A 13,007-nucleotide genomic window follows, 5' to 3' on the forward strand; every position below is an offset into this window, starting at 1 on the left:
TAGTGTGCCGTGAGATACAGTCTGCTGTGCTGTGGGAGATTATTTAATTTCACAACATTCACACTCACATTCACACACTAGGGCCAATTTAGTGTTGCCAATCAACCTATCACCAGGTGCATGTCTTTGGAAGTGGGAGGAAACCGGAGTACCCGGAGGGAACCCACGCAGTCACGGGGAGAATACGCAAACTCCACACAGAAAGATCCTGAGCAAAAGGATCGAACCCATGACCTTTGTATTGTGAGGCAGACGCACTAACCCCTGTCCCACTGTGCTGCCCGAAAAAGTTTTTGTATCTCTTCCAAAGGATTTCGCCTTGCAAGTATTACTGCTTTTGCAAACTCAGATAACCCTTTTGACTTAATTTCAAAAAGTGTTTCAAGAGAAAAGAAATTCATCCATCCATCCATCCATTTTCTACCGCTTATTCCCTTTTGGGGTCGCGGGGGGCGCTGGCGCCGATCTCAGCTACAATCGGGCGGAAGGCGGTGTACACCCTGGACAAGTCGCCACCTCATCGCAGGGCCAACACAGAGACAGACAACATTCACACTCACATTCACACACTAGGGCCAATTTTAGTGTTGCCAATCAACCTATCCCCAGGTGCATGTCTTTGGAAGTGGGAGGAAGCCGGAGTACCCGGAGGGAACCCACGCATTCACGGGGAGAACATGCAAACTCCACACAGAAAGATCCCGAGCCTGGATTTGAACCCAGGACTGCAGGACCTTCATATTGTGCGGCAGACGCACGAACCCCTCTGCCACCGTGAAGCCCAAAAGAAATTCATATTAAATAAAATTGTTATTATTCCACAGTTTGAAAATCAATGTATCGACATACGTTAGCAGGGCTGTGATGGAGGTATACATCATCAACTTTAAAAGATATTGGAGCTTTTTATTTCCAAAGTAACACACAAAACATCACAAATAATCCCTTTATTCGGATGGACATTTTATTACTGATCACAGGTGTGAGGTTTGGGAGAAATACAATTTCAATGGCAATAACAAAGCCTATGGATATAGTCGTGTCACTTCATTTTACAGTAAAGGCAGGGAGTACTGCAGACATCATCTTGTATTTGCTGAGGAAGTTGGGAAAACCGATTCAGGTGCAGGGGTTAAGGCAGGTGTTGGGTTTACTGGGCGGAACCCTTGGCAGCGTCAAACATCTTCTTTCTTCCCTCCATTCCTGACATGGCTTCAACATTTTTCCTCCAGTCACTGTCCTCTATTGGTCTCTTCTGCAGGAAAAAAAGACATGGTTGAGATAATTCTTTGTTTAGATTAGAATGTGGGTTCATTTCTTAAAGAACTTGCTTTCTATGTTTGCATGCATCGAAGCACATTTAAAACTGTAGTAGCTCTCTCTCTCTCTCTCTCTCTCTCTCTCTGGCTTCTCCCTCTCAGAAGTAAGCACAAGGATTTCCTCCTGAGTACAATGAGATCATTGTCTTGTATTCTGTGCACACAATGACACCGTATCACAACTACACCTTTCTCACACACATTAGCAAACTTTCCACATGTTCTTTGGCAAGGGCATCACACGTGAGTCCTGAGATAACGTCATGCTTGTTTTGCATTGGAACTCATTTGGCTGGAAGTTCGGGTTTTGTTTCGAACTGAGCACACACCTTCTCAGTGTCCTCTTTCTTGACGGACTTGAGATTGGCTCGGAGGTCCATGGAGACTTTGTGCTTTGAGCCGAGCAGCGAGCGGAGGATGGCGTCAGCGGACACACGAACGCGGCGCAGTGTAGGCCTCTTGAATTTCCCCCTCAGGTCCAACACCTTGATACTCAGGTCTTTAATCTGGGCCAGGGAAGAGGAGTTGAGCCGTAATGGATTATCTGATGAATATAACAGACCGTGGTAACCCCGTTTTCATTAGTAAACTGTTCTGAACTGTTCTTCGGGGCGGTATAGCTCGGTTGGTGGAGCGGCCGTGCCAGCAACTTGAGGGTTGCAGGTTCAATCCACGCTTCCGCCATCCCCGTCGATGCCCTATTGTGTCCTTGGGCAAGACCCTTTACCCACCTGCTCCCAGTGCCACCCACACTGGTTTAAATGTAACTTAGATATCGGGTTTCACTATTTAAAGCGCTTTGAGTCACTAGAGAAAAGAGCTATATAAATATAATTCACTTCACTTCACTTGAAAGGTCACACAAAAACCAAAGCTTTTTTTTTTGTCCTGTCCAGCTTCTCAAGCAAATCATATAGTTGATGTAGATGCCCATATCAGCTGTTCAGATTTACTTTACAAAAGAGAAGTGTAGGATACTTCTCTTGTTGCCTTATTTGAATTTGACTTTATTAAATGTGTTTATATTATCATTTGGTGCAGGAGGGGATAGAAAGAGAAAAAAAGGAAGACAGAGGGGGAAATTGTGGGAGCAAGAGGGGGATTAGACAGAGAGACAAAAACAACAACAGCAAACACAACAACAACAATAGAACAACACCAGCACATACGATATAAACAAATATGATCGTAAAAGTGATAGCAAAGATCAGTGAATAAATAATAATATAGAAATGACAATGAGCATTTTTACACTACAACTGGAGCAATACAAATACCAATAGAAAAAGCGCTATTGATCATGAACAATACCAATAGTTTACCTCTATCATCAACAATACAATTGTTCAAATGCAACAATACGTATACATAATGATAGCTGGAAAGATAAAAAAAAAAAAAAAGGAATGCCGAAAGATGGAGGGGAAAAGAGAGAGGCAACCTATATTAATCTTGTAGATTGTTATAGTAACAATGGGTTAAGCTTTGTCAGTATGCCATGTGTTACCCAGTTTAAAGCAATTTTAACATCACTTTACTTTTGCTTTTGCTTTTGTTGGCGGAGACGATGATGGGGAGGCATGTGCACATCTACGTTGGGCCAAATTTAGACAAAATTAAACAATTGAATACATATTTTAATAATGACTCAAATTTGTCTTTAAATACATTATTTAATTAATGCAAAACCCAAAACCAGTGAAGTTGGCACATTGTGAAAATGGTAAATAAAAACAGAATACAATGATTTTGCAAATCCTTTTCAGCTTATATTCAATTGAATAGACTACAAAGACATGATAATAATAATTATTAACTTAGAATTCAATGGCAGCAACACGTTGCAAAAAAGTTGGTACAGGGGCATTTTTACCACTGTGTTACATGGCCTTTCTTTTAAACAACACTAAGTAAATGTTTGGGAACTGAGGTGTCAAATTTTTGAAGCTTTTCAGGTGGAATTATTTCCAATTCATGCTTGCTATACAACTTAAGTGGTTCAACAGTCCGGGGTCTCCATTGTGGGATTGTACGCTTCATATTGCGCCAAACATTTTCAATGGGAGACAGGTCTGGACTACAGGCGGGCCAGTCTAGTACCCGCACTCTTTTAGTATGAAGCCACGCTGGCATTGTATTGCTGAAATAAGCAGGGGCGTCCATGATAACGTTGCTTGGATGGCAACATTTGTTGCTCCAAAACCTGTATGTACCTTTCAGCATTAATGGTGCCTTCAAAGATTTGTAAGTTACCCAGGCCTTGGGCACTAATACACCCCCATAAATCACAGATGCTCGCTTTTGAACTTTCCGCCTATAACAATACAAATCGTTCTTTTCCTCTTTGTTCCGAAGGACACAACATCCATCGTTTCCAAAAACAATTTGAAATGTGGACTAGTAAGACCACAGAACATTTTTACTACTTTACATCAGTCCATCTTAGATGAGCTTGAGTCTAGCGAAGCCGGCGACGTTTCTGGGTGTTGTTGATAAATGGCTTTCGCTCTGCATAGTAGAGTTTTAACTTGCACTTACAGATGAAGCGACCAACTGTAGTTTTCTGAAGTCTTCCTGAGCCAATGTGGTGATATCCTTAACTCACTTTCTGATGCAGTACCACCTGAGGGATCGAAGGTCCGTAATATCATCGCTTGCGTGCAGTGATTTCTCCAGATTCTCTGATCTTTTTGATGACAGTGGTTTTCTGATGGTGAAATCCATAATTTCCTTGCAATAGCTCGTTGAGAAATGTTGTTCTTAAACTTTTCGACAATTTGCTCACACATTTGTTCATAAAGTGGTGACCCTCGCCCCATCCTTGTTTGTGAATGACTGAGCATTTCACGGAAGCTGCATTTATACCCAATCATGGCACGCACCTTTTCCCAATTAGCCTGTTCACCAAATAAGTGTTTAATTAGCATTCCTCAACTTTCTCAGTCTTTTTTGCCACTTGTGCCGGCTTTTTGAAACATGTTGCAGGCATCAGACTCCAAATAAGCTAACATTTGCAAAACATAACAAAGTTTTCCCATTCTAACATTCAGTATCTTGTCTTTGAAGTCCATTCAATTGAATATATGTTGAAAAGGATTTGCAAATCATGGTATCCATCCATTCTTTTTCTACTGCTTGTCCCTTTTGAGGTGGCGGGGGGCGCTGGTGCCTATCTCAGCTACAATAGGGTGGAAGGCGGTGTACACCCTGGACAAGTATTCTGTTTTTATTTACGATTTACACAACGTGCCAACTTCACGGGTTTTGGGTTTTTTAATGTTCCATTAAATAAATGAATGACACATTTAATATCATATTTATTTAATTCCAAATATAATTAATGTCACTTTCCAGGAATTATCCATCCGTCCATCCATCCATTTTCTGCCGCTTGTCCATCTCAGGGTTTCGGGGGTGATTATTCAAAGATTTATTTATTTCATTTTGTCACATTTGGCCCTCAATACACACCGACCGGGTATTGCAAATATTTGAATTTAATAGAGCTTCTCACCCATGTTAAAGTGCTGTCACTCACAACTTTTTTTGGCCCAATCTTGGAAGTCTTTTCAGTGGAATGATAAACAAACAACTAATTTGTTACGCGCAATGATTGGTCGTATAATAATCCAGATGGTATATAACTACCGGGAGAAAATTCTCCAAAAATTTAAATCATATGAAAAGTGGGGCCATACTCAATATAATTGTGTTAATATAGCAAAATGAAAATGGAATAAATTGTACCTCACGTGTGTTGAGCGTTACTTTGGCCTCAGTGTCATATCGCTCCTCATCTACGACATCAATTTTGGCAAGGAGCTCTCTGCACAGATCCTACATGTACAAAACAATTAAATACATGATCATTATATACATATGTTACATGTACAACGGGGCAAAGAGTATTTAGTCAGCCATCGATTGTGTAAGTTCTCCCACTTAAAATGATGACAGAGGTCTGTAATTTTCATCATAGGTACACTTCAACTGTGAGAGACAGAATGTGAAAAAAATCCAGGAATTCACATTGTAGGAATTTTAAATAATTTATTTGTAAATTATGGTGGAAAATAAGTATTTGGTCAACCATTCAAAGCTCTCACCGATGGAAGGAGGTTTTGGCTCAAAATCTCACGATACATGGCCCCATTCATTCTTTCCTTAACACGGATCAATCGTCCTGTCCCCTTAGCAGAAAAACAGCCCCAAAGCATGATGTTTCCACCCCCATGCTTCACAGTAGGTGTGGTGTTCTTGGGATGCAACTCAGTATTCTTCTTCCTCCAAACACGACGAGTTGAGTTTATACCAAAATGGATGCATGGATGATACAGCAGAGGATCGGGAGAATGTCATGTGGTCAGAGAAACCAAAATAGACCTTTTTGGTAGTACAAAGAATGAATGGGGCCATGCATCGTGAGATTTTGAGCCAAAACCTCCTTCTATCAGTGAGAGCTTTGAATGGTTGACCAAATACTTATTTTCCACCATAATTTACAAATAAATTCTTTAAAATTCCTACAATGTGAATTCCTGGATTTTTTTTTCTTAACATTCCGTCTCTCACAGTTGAAGTGTACCTATGATGAAAATTACAGACCTCTGTCATCATTTTAAGTGGGAGAACTTGCACAGTCGGTGGCTGACTAAATACTGTATTAGAGGGTATCTGTGGTAACATACTACAAAACTGACAAAAACATCATGCCTGCAATGGAAAAAAGGAGGCTTTCAGTCTGCCAACAATAGTCTGTAGTAGAATAATGGGACTTTTTTTTTTTTTTTTTCAGTTTCTTGTGGTTTTCAATTTCGGGGAGGCCAGTGCAAGGAAGACATATGCACACTCTACCTGTAACTGAGCCATGCTCATGTGACTGGTGTTGAGGGGAGGAGCTCTTTCCGCCAGGTATGTCTCTTTCTCAGCCTCTTTGTTTAGGATCTCTTGCTCAAGTTCCTCCTTGGCCTTTGCCACCATCAGACTCTGCAAAATGGCAACACCTTGACTCACACAGCAAACACTCTGCTGCCACACTGTGGCCAAATGTATGAACTCCATATTTGTTTGTACAGAACAGTTGACCATGCATGTTGCCAACCTTGAGCATGAGCTTCCTTGAAGCCGATATCTTTGGTTTTCTCTAAATAAAGAATCATATCATAATGCCACTGTTATTGCGGAACATGCACACAGTATTTCATTTTTTTGTGTTGTGATTGTTGAAATTAGATCTTACCTCCGGCCTGCAAGGATCAGACAGCCATGGTTAAGAGGAGAAAACATGAATTAATATCCAAGCAGTTAAAGCTGTGAAAATTACAGTTAAGTCCAAAATGATTAATAAGTATATTGTTATTCGGTCAATAGCGAAAAAGACTTTAAATCGTGTCAAACTAATTTTATCAAACAACATTCACACATCCAAATGATTAATATCATGTCTTAACCCAGGCATATTTTATGTCCTGATAGCAATAACGATAATCTTATTAAACTAATAATGGATTGGATTCAAATCATACTGTTCTGGTTAATTGTAATGGAGGTTTTACAAAACCCGTTTCCATTTGAGTTGGGAAATTGTGTAGAGGTAAATAAAAACAGAATACAATAATTTGCAAATCTTTTTCAACCCATATTCAATTTAATGCACTACAAAGACAAGATATTTGATGTTCAAACACATAAACTTTATTTTTTATTTTTGCAAATAAATATTAACTTAAGAATTAATGGCTGCAAAATGTGCCAAAGTAGTTGGGAAAGAGCATGTTCACCACTGTGTTACATCACCTTTTCTTTTAACAACACTCAATAAACGTTTGGGAACTGAGGAAACTAATTGTTGAAGCTTTGAAAGTGGAATTCTTTCCCATTCTTGTTTTATGTAGAGCTTCAGTCGTTCAACAGTCCGGGGTCTCCGCTGTCGTATTTTACGCTTCATAATGCACCACACATTTTCGATGGGAGACAGGTCTGAACTGCAGGTGGGCCAGGAAAGTACCCGCACTCTTTTTTTTACGAAGCCACGCTGTTGTAACACGTGCCAAATGTGGCTTGGCATTGTCTTGCTGAAATAAGCAGGGGTGTCCATGAAAAAGGCGGCGCTTAGATGGCAGCATATGTTGTTCCAAAACCTGTATGTACTTTTCAGCATTATTCGTGCCTTCCCAGATGTGTAAGTTACCCATGACTTGGGCATTATGCACCCCATACCATCACAGATGCTGGCTTTTGAACTTTGCGTCGATAACAGTCAGGATGGTTCGTTTCCCCTTTGGTCCGGATGACATGATGTTGAATATTTCCAAAAACAATATTAGATTTGGACTCGTCATACAACAGAACACTTTTCCACTTTGCATCAGTCCATCTTAGATGATCTCGGGCCCAGAGAAGCCGGCGGCGTTTCTGTATGTTGTTGATAAATGGCTTTCGCTTTGCATAGTAGAGCTTTAACTTGCACTTACAGATGTAGCGACAAAACTGTATTTAATGACAGTGGTTTTCTGAAGTGTTCCTGAGCCCATGTTGTGATATCCTTTAGAGATTGATGTCGGTTTTTGATACAGTGCCGTCTGAGGGATCGAAGGTCACAGTCATTCAGTGTTGGTTTCCGGCCATGCCGCTTACGTGGAGTGATTTCTCCAGATTCGTTGAACCTTTTAATGATATTATGGACCGTAGATGTTGAAATCCCTAAATTTCTTGCAAGTGCACTTTGAGAAATGTTGTTCTTAAACTGTTTAACTATTTGCTCATACAGTTGTGGACAAAGGGGTGTACCTCGCCCCATTCTTTCTTGTGAAAGACTGAGCATTTTTTGGGAAGCTGTTTTTATACCCAATCATGGCACCCACCTGTTCCCAATTAGCCTGCACATTTGTGGGATGTTCCAAATAAGTGTTTGATGAGCATTCCTCAACTTTATCAGTATTTATTGCCACCTTTCCCAACTTCTTTGTCATGTGCTGCTGGCATCAAATTCTAAAGTGAATGATTATTTGCAAAAAAAAAAAAATGTTTATCAGTTTGAACATCAAATATGTTGTCTTTGTAGCATATTCAACTGAATATGGGTTGAAAATTATTTACAAATCATTGTATTCCGTTTATATTTAAATCAAACACAATTTTCCAACTCATATGGAAACGGGGTTTGTAGATGATTTCGGGCCCAGAGAAGCCGGCGGCGTTTCTGGATGTTGTTGATAAATGGCTTTCGCTTTGCATAGTAGAGCATTAACCTGCACTTACAGATGCAGCGACGAACTGTATTTAGTGACAGTGGTTTTCTGAAGTGTTCCTGAGCCCATGTGGTGATATCAAGAAAGAAAGGATATCAAGAAAGGACAGAGCAGGCTGTACTTCCTCAGGAGGCAAGAAAGGACAGAGCAGGCTGTACTTCCTCAGGAGGCAAGAAAGGTCAGAGCAGACTGTACTTCCTCAGGAGACTGCACTCCTTCAACATTTGTAGAAAACTCCTGTGGATGTACTACCAGTCTGTGGTTGCCAGTGTTCTGTTCTACATGGTAGTGTGCTGGGGGGGCAGTACATCTAAGAAGGACAGCTCCAGACTTGAGAAACTGATCAGGCGGGCCGGATCTACAATCGGAATGAAACTGGACTCACTGGTGACGGTGGCAGAGAAGAGGACTGTTGACAAACTAGTGAGCATCCTGGATGATGCCAGTCACCCTCTGCATAGCGTTATCAGTAGCCAGAGGAGCCTGTTCAGTGCTAGACTGCTTCATCCCAAGTGCAGGACTAATAGACTCAAGAACTCCTTTGTCCCACAAGCCATTAGACTGTACAACTCCTCTCTGGGACGGGGGGCGGGGGGTATTAGGATGACAGGGGATGCAAAACATTAACAGTGCAATACCTTTTCATAACATGGTCACTACTGCCTACTTTGTCTTGTTATATTCTTATTTTACTGTTATATTGTTATTCCCATTGTTTTTATTCTTTTTGTAATATTTCTCTATTTTGTTTCCTTTTAAACCCCCATTATTTACTTTTTTTTTTTTTTTTTAATTGATATCAACTCTGTACACTGCTGCTGGAATTTTAATTTTCCTGAAGGAACTCTCCTGAAGGAATCAATAAAGTACTATCTATCTATCTATCTATCTATCCTTTAGAGATTAATGTTGGTTTGTGAGCAAATCATTGTATACCGTTTATAGTTACATGTAACACAATTTCCCAACTCAAATGGAAACGGGGTTTGTAGTTCAGAAGAGAAATATTGTGTTTATTCAAAGTTGTCCACACAAACAAACAACACCACAACAAAACATTTACATTTTGACTATTTTTAGTTATTATTTCAGACATAACTTACTGTGTTATATTTTGTATGTCATATACTTTATTTAGTTTTGTGTCATTTCCAGTAAGGATAACTATTTATTAAAAAAAAAAAAGATTAGATATGAATCACTTTGGGCTTAACTATATTAGTGAAAAAAAAAGAATATATTTGTGAGTGTGTGTGCAGTCTGTGTATGTGGGTGTTTGAAGCTAGTCTATAATAGGATCAAATCCTCATCACTCACACATTCTCAGGCATCCTGGTGATGGGATCGCTCCCTGGTGGACAGAAGAGATTAGATGCTCACTAAACAGTTGTCCGTGTTTGTACATCAACAGTTTGTGCACATGATCATATTTCCATACATCGCTGTGAGCGCAATCAAAAAGCATCCGTCAACAATGAATTTTTGCCAATTATGCCTGTGGTTAACATTCTCTCCGCACTTTTCTGAAATCAATGCGAGGATTTCTTCGTCGTAAAAAATGTATGTCTTACAAGAAAAATCCCTCGGTGTAAGTATCACATTCCTACCTGCCGTCCATTACACATAGATGTGTAGATGACTTAGTTGTGTGGTCATTGAGTTTCATCCAAATGTGACAACGGTCATGACTTGAGTGTATGTTTGTTTTTCTTCACCCTCCTTTATCCTCTGTCAAATTGTCACATAATTAACACAACTCCTACTCTATGTCTCACAATATTTCAGTTCTCCATCCCTGTCTCACATCACCCTGGTAAGTAACAACCCTCCATGCACTCCAGGCCTCCCGCAGTGTGATGATCTGTTCTGGTGGATTAGGAAGATTCCAAAGTGATAGCCACAACTCATCTCTCTGCCCTGTTCTTGTCTTTCTCCATAGTATTATCTTGCACGTTGGAATTTGAATGGCCTGTCTCCCCAAATAGACCTTGGGATATCTGATAAACAGCTGTGGAGGGCGATTCGGCTACGATGGAGGCCAGCCTGGTGAAGGGATTTATTGTCAGTAACTCATACTGATGCCGGAAAAAAAACCTCTTGGAATGGAATCAACTATGCAATGAGCAACAACAAACATCCCAATGGTTCAAAGGAAAAATCACATCAGCCTGGACATTTCGCGCTGATTGGTTGTGTTTCAGTGATTTTGTGATTTTTCCACGATGCAACTTGAGTAACATTTTTTTTATTTAATTGACATTTCATGTTTAGCGCAAGGTAAATCGGTAGTAAATATGTAAGAGGATCTTTCTGGTTAACTTGCACTAGTAATCAAAACATTTTTAAAACACTTCATTATCCATCCATCCCTTTTCTACACACTAAATTGACCCCAGTGTGTGAATAATGTCTGTCTGTTCTGGTTAACTTGCACTAGTAATCACAACATTTTTAAAACACTTCATCATCCATCCATACCTTTTCTACCGCGTGTCCCGAACACACTAAATTGACCCCAGTGTGTGAACGTTGTCTGTCTATCTGTGTTGGCCCTGCGATGAGGTGGCGGCTTGTCCAGGGTGTACACCTCCTTCCGCCCGATTGTAGCTGAGATAGGTGCCAGCGACCCCAAAACGGAATAAGCGGTAGTAAATGGATGGATGGGATGGTTGTTTTTCAGTGATTTTTCCGTGATGCAACTTAAATAACAATTGTTATTTTAATCTACATTTTATGTTTAGCACAAGGTAAATTGGTAATAAAAATGGAAGAGGATCTTTCTGGTTAACTTGCACTATTAATCAAAACATTTTTAAAACACTTAATTATCCATCCATCCCTTTTTTTACCGCTTGTCCTGAACACACTAAATTGACCCCAGTGTGTGAATGTTGTCTGTCTGTGTTGGCCCTGCGATGAGGTGGGGACTTGTCCAGGGCGTATACCTCCTTCCGCCCGATTGTAGCTGAGATAGGCGCCAGCGACCCCAAAACGGAATAAGCGGTAGAAAATGGATGGATGGGATGGTTGTTTTTCAGTGATTTTGTGATTTTTCCGTGATGCAACTTAAATAATTTTTATTTTAATTGACATTTTATGCAAGGTAAATTGGTAATAAATATGGAAGAGGATCTTTGTGGTTAACTTGCACTAGTAATCAAAACATTTTTAAAACACTTCATTATCCATCCATCCTTTTCTACCGCTTGTCCCGAACACACAAAATTGACCCCAGTGTGTGAATGTTGTCTGTCTATCAGTGTTGGCCCTGCGATGAGGTGGCGACTTGTCCAGGGTGTACACTGCCTTCCGCCCGAATGGAGCTGAAATAGGCTCCAGCACCCCCCCCCCGTGACCTCAAAAAGGGACGAGCGGTAGAAAATGGATGCATGTTCATTGTGACATATGGAAGATTCAACCAGCAAGCGTAATGAAACACACAGAAAGAAAAGTTCTTACCAGTGATAGAAGCAAGGAAGGAAGAGATGCGACAGCAGCACAGGGAATGAAAACAAGAGATGAGCGCAATGATTTGGTGCCCCTCTATATAACTGCACCTCCCATTATCTCACTTCTCTTTTTCTCTTTTGTTAGTGGAGGCTATTATTGGTGCCCCCCCTCCATTTCTCTCACTGTCTAATCTCCTATCGCCCCACTAGTGTCCCACAAATCCATCACAAATCAAGGACTCAGGATTTTGGCTCCAGGACAACCTACAGGGATGCTGGCAGCTCATGTGTGAGAGATTGTCAATTATGATGGAATTTAAACGAATAGACTTTGGGTAAAAATGTTAAAATACAATACATGGTGACATGGTTGATTGGTGGGAGTAAAGTCAGTGCTCAATGCAGAAGGTACAGTAGTGCCTCAAATTACACGTTTTATTTGTTCTGTGCCCCAGCTCTTAAAGTCTCCCATTGAAATGACATAAATGTAATTTAATTGATGCTTGCCCCCCTCAAAAAGAGCACAATTTTAACATACAACCAAACTTTTAGAGTCGAAATATTGTTTAAAAACCTTACAATGCTATTTACTACCAACAACTACACCAGGGGTCACCAACCTTTTTGAAACCAAGAGCTACTTCTTGGGTACTGATTAATGCGAAGGGCTACCAGTTTGATACACACTTAAATAAATGGCCAGAAATAGCCAATTTGCTCAATTTACCTTTAAATAGGTAAATCTATATATGTATAAAAAAAATGGGTATTTCTGTCTGTCATTCCATCGTACATTTTTTTCCCTTTTACGGAAGGTTTTTTGTAGAGAATAAATGATGAAAAAAACACTTAAATGAACGGTTTAAAAGAAGAGATAACACAAAAAAAATGAAAATTAAATTTTGAAACATAGTTTATCTTCAATTTCGACTCTTTAAAATTCAAAATTCAACTGAAAAAAATGAAGAGAAAAACTAGCTAATTCGAAT

The 13,007-nt window shown here is 40.0% G+C and overlaps 1 protein-coding gene across 3 annotated transcripts; it reads right to left on the reverse strand.

The window, feature by feature from the left end:
* Positions 1–932: 932 nt before the first annotated feature.
* On the reverse strand, positions 933–12,150 carry tnni1a (troponin I type 1a (skeletal, slow)). 3 transcript variants are annotated; one of them, XM_061904523.1, is made up of 6 exons: positions 12,029–12,150; positions 9,887–9,920; positions 6,174–6,305; positions 5,067–5,156; positions 1,649–1,825; positions 933–1,255 (listed from the first exon to the last, which is right to left on the reverse strand). In XM_061904523.1, the coding sequence occupies exons 3-6, from the start codon at positions 6,297–6,299 to the stop codon at positions 1,151–1,153; spliced, it is 498 nt and encodes a 165-aa protein (XP_061760507.1). In that variant the 5' UTR covers positions 6,300–6,305; positions 9,887–9,920; positions 12,029–12,150; the 3' UTR covers positions 933–1,150. The 3 variants fall into 3 exon arrangements, with proteins under 3 accessions (XP_061760507.1, XP_061760508.1, XP_061760505.1); XM_061904524.1 differs by lacking the exons at positions 9,887–9,920; positions 12,029–12,150 and adding an exon at positions 6,421–6,565 and having other exon boundaries at positions 5,088–5,156; XM_061904521.1 differs by lacking the exons at positions 9,887–9,920; positions 12,029–12,150 and adding an exon at positions 6,421–6,565.
* Between the last annotated feature and the right edge of the window lie 857 nt (positions 12,151–13,007).

Source organism: Nerophis ophidion, linkage group LG06 (genome assembly GCF_033978795.1).
Source record: "Nerophis ophidion isolate RoL-2023_Sa linkage group LG06, RoL_Noph_v1.0, whole genome shotgun sequence".
NCBI lineage: Eukaryota > Metazoa > Chordata > Actinopteri > Syngnathiformes > Syngnathidae > Nerophis > Nerophis ophidion.

What these genes read in the sequence shown, in the direction of transcription:
- tnni1a (XM_061904521.1), bottom strand. An exon ending in TGAGCATGGCTCAGTTACAG is followed by an intron (nt 5,157 to 6,173) that starts GTAGAGTGTGCA and finishes TTGTACATGTAG; the next exon opens with GATCTGTGCAGAGAGCTCCT. An exon ending in AGAAAGAGGACACTGAGAAG is followed by an intron (nt 1,256 to 1,648) that starts GTGTGTGCTCAG and finishes TTTTTCCTGCAG; the next exon opens with AAGAGACCAATAGAGGACAG.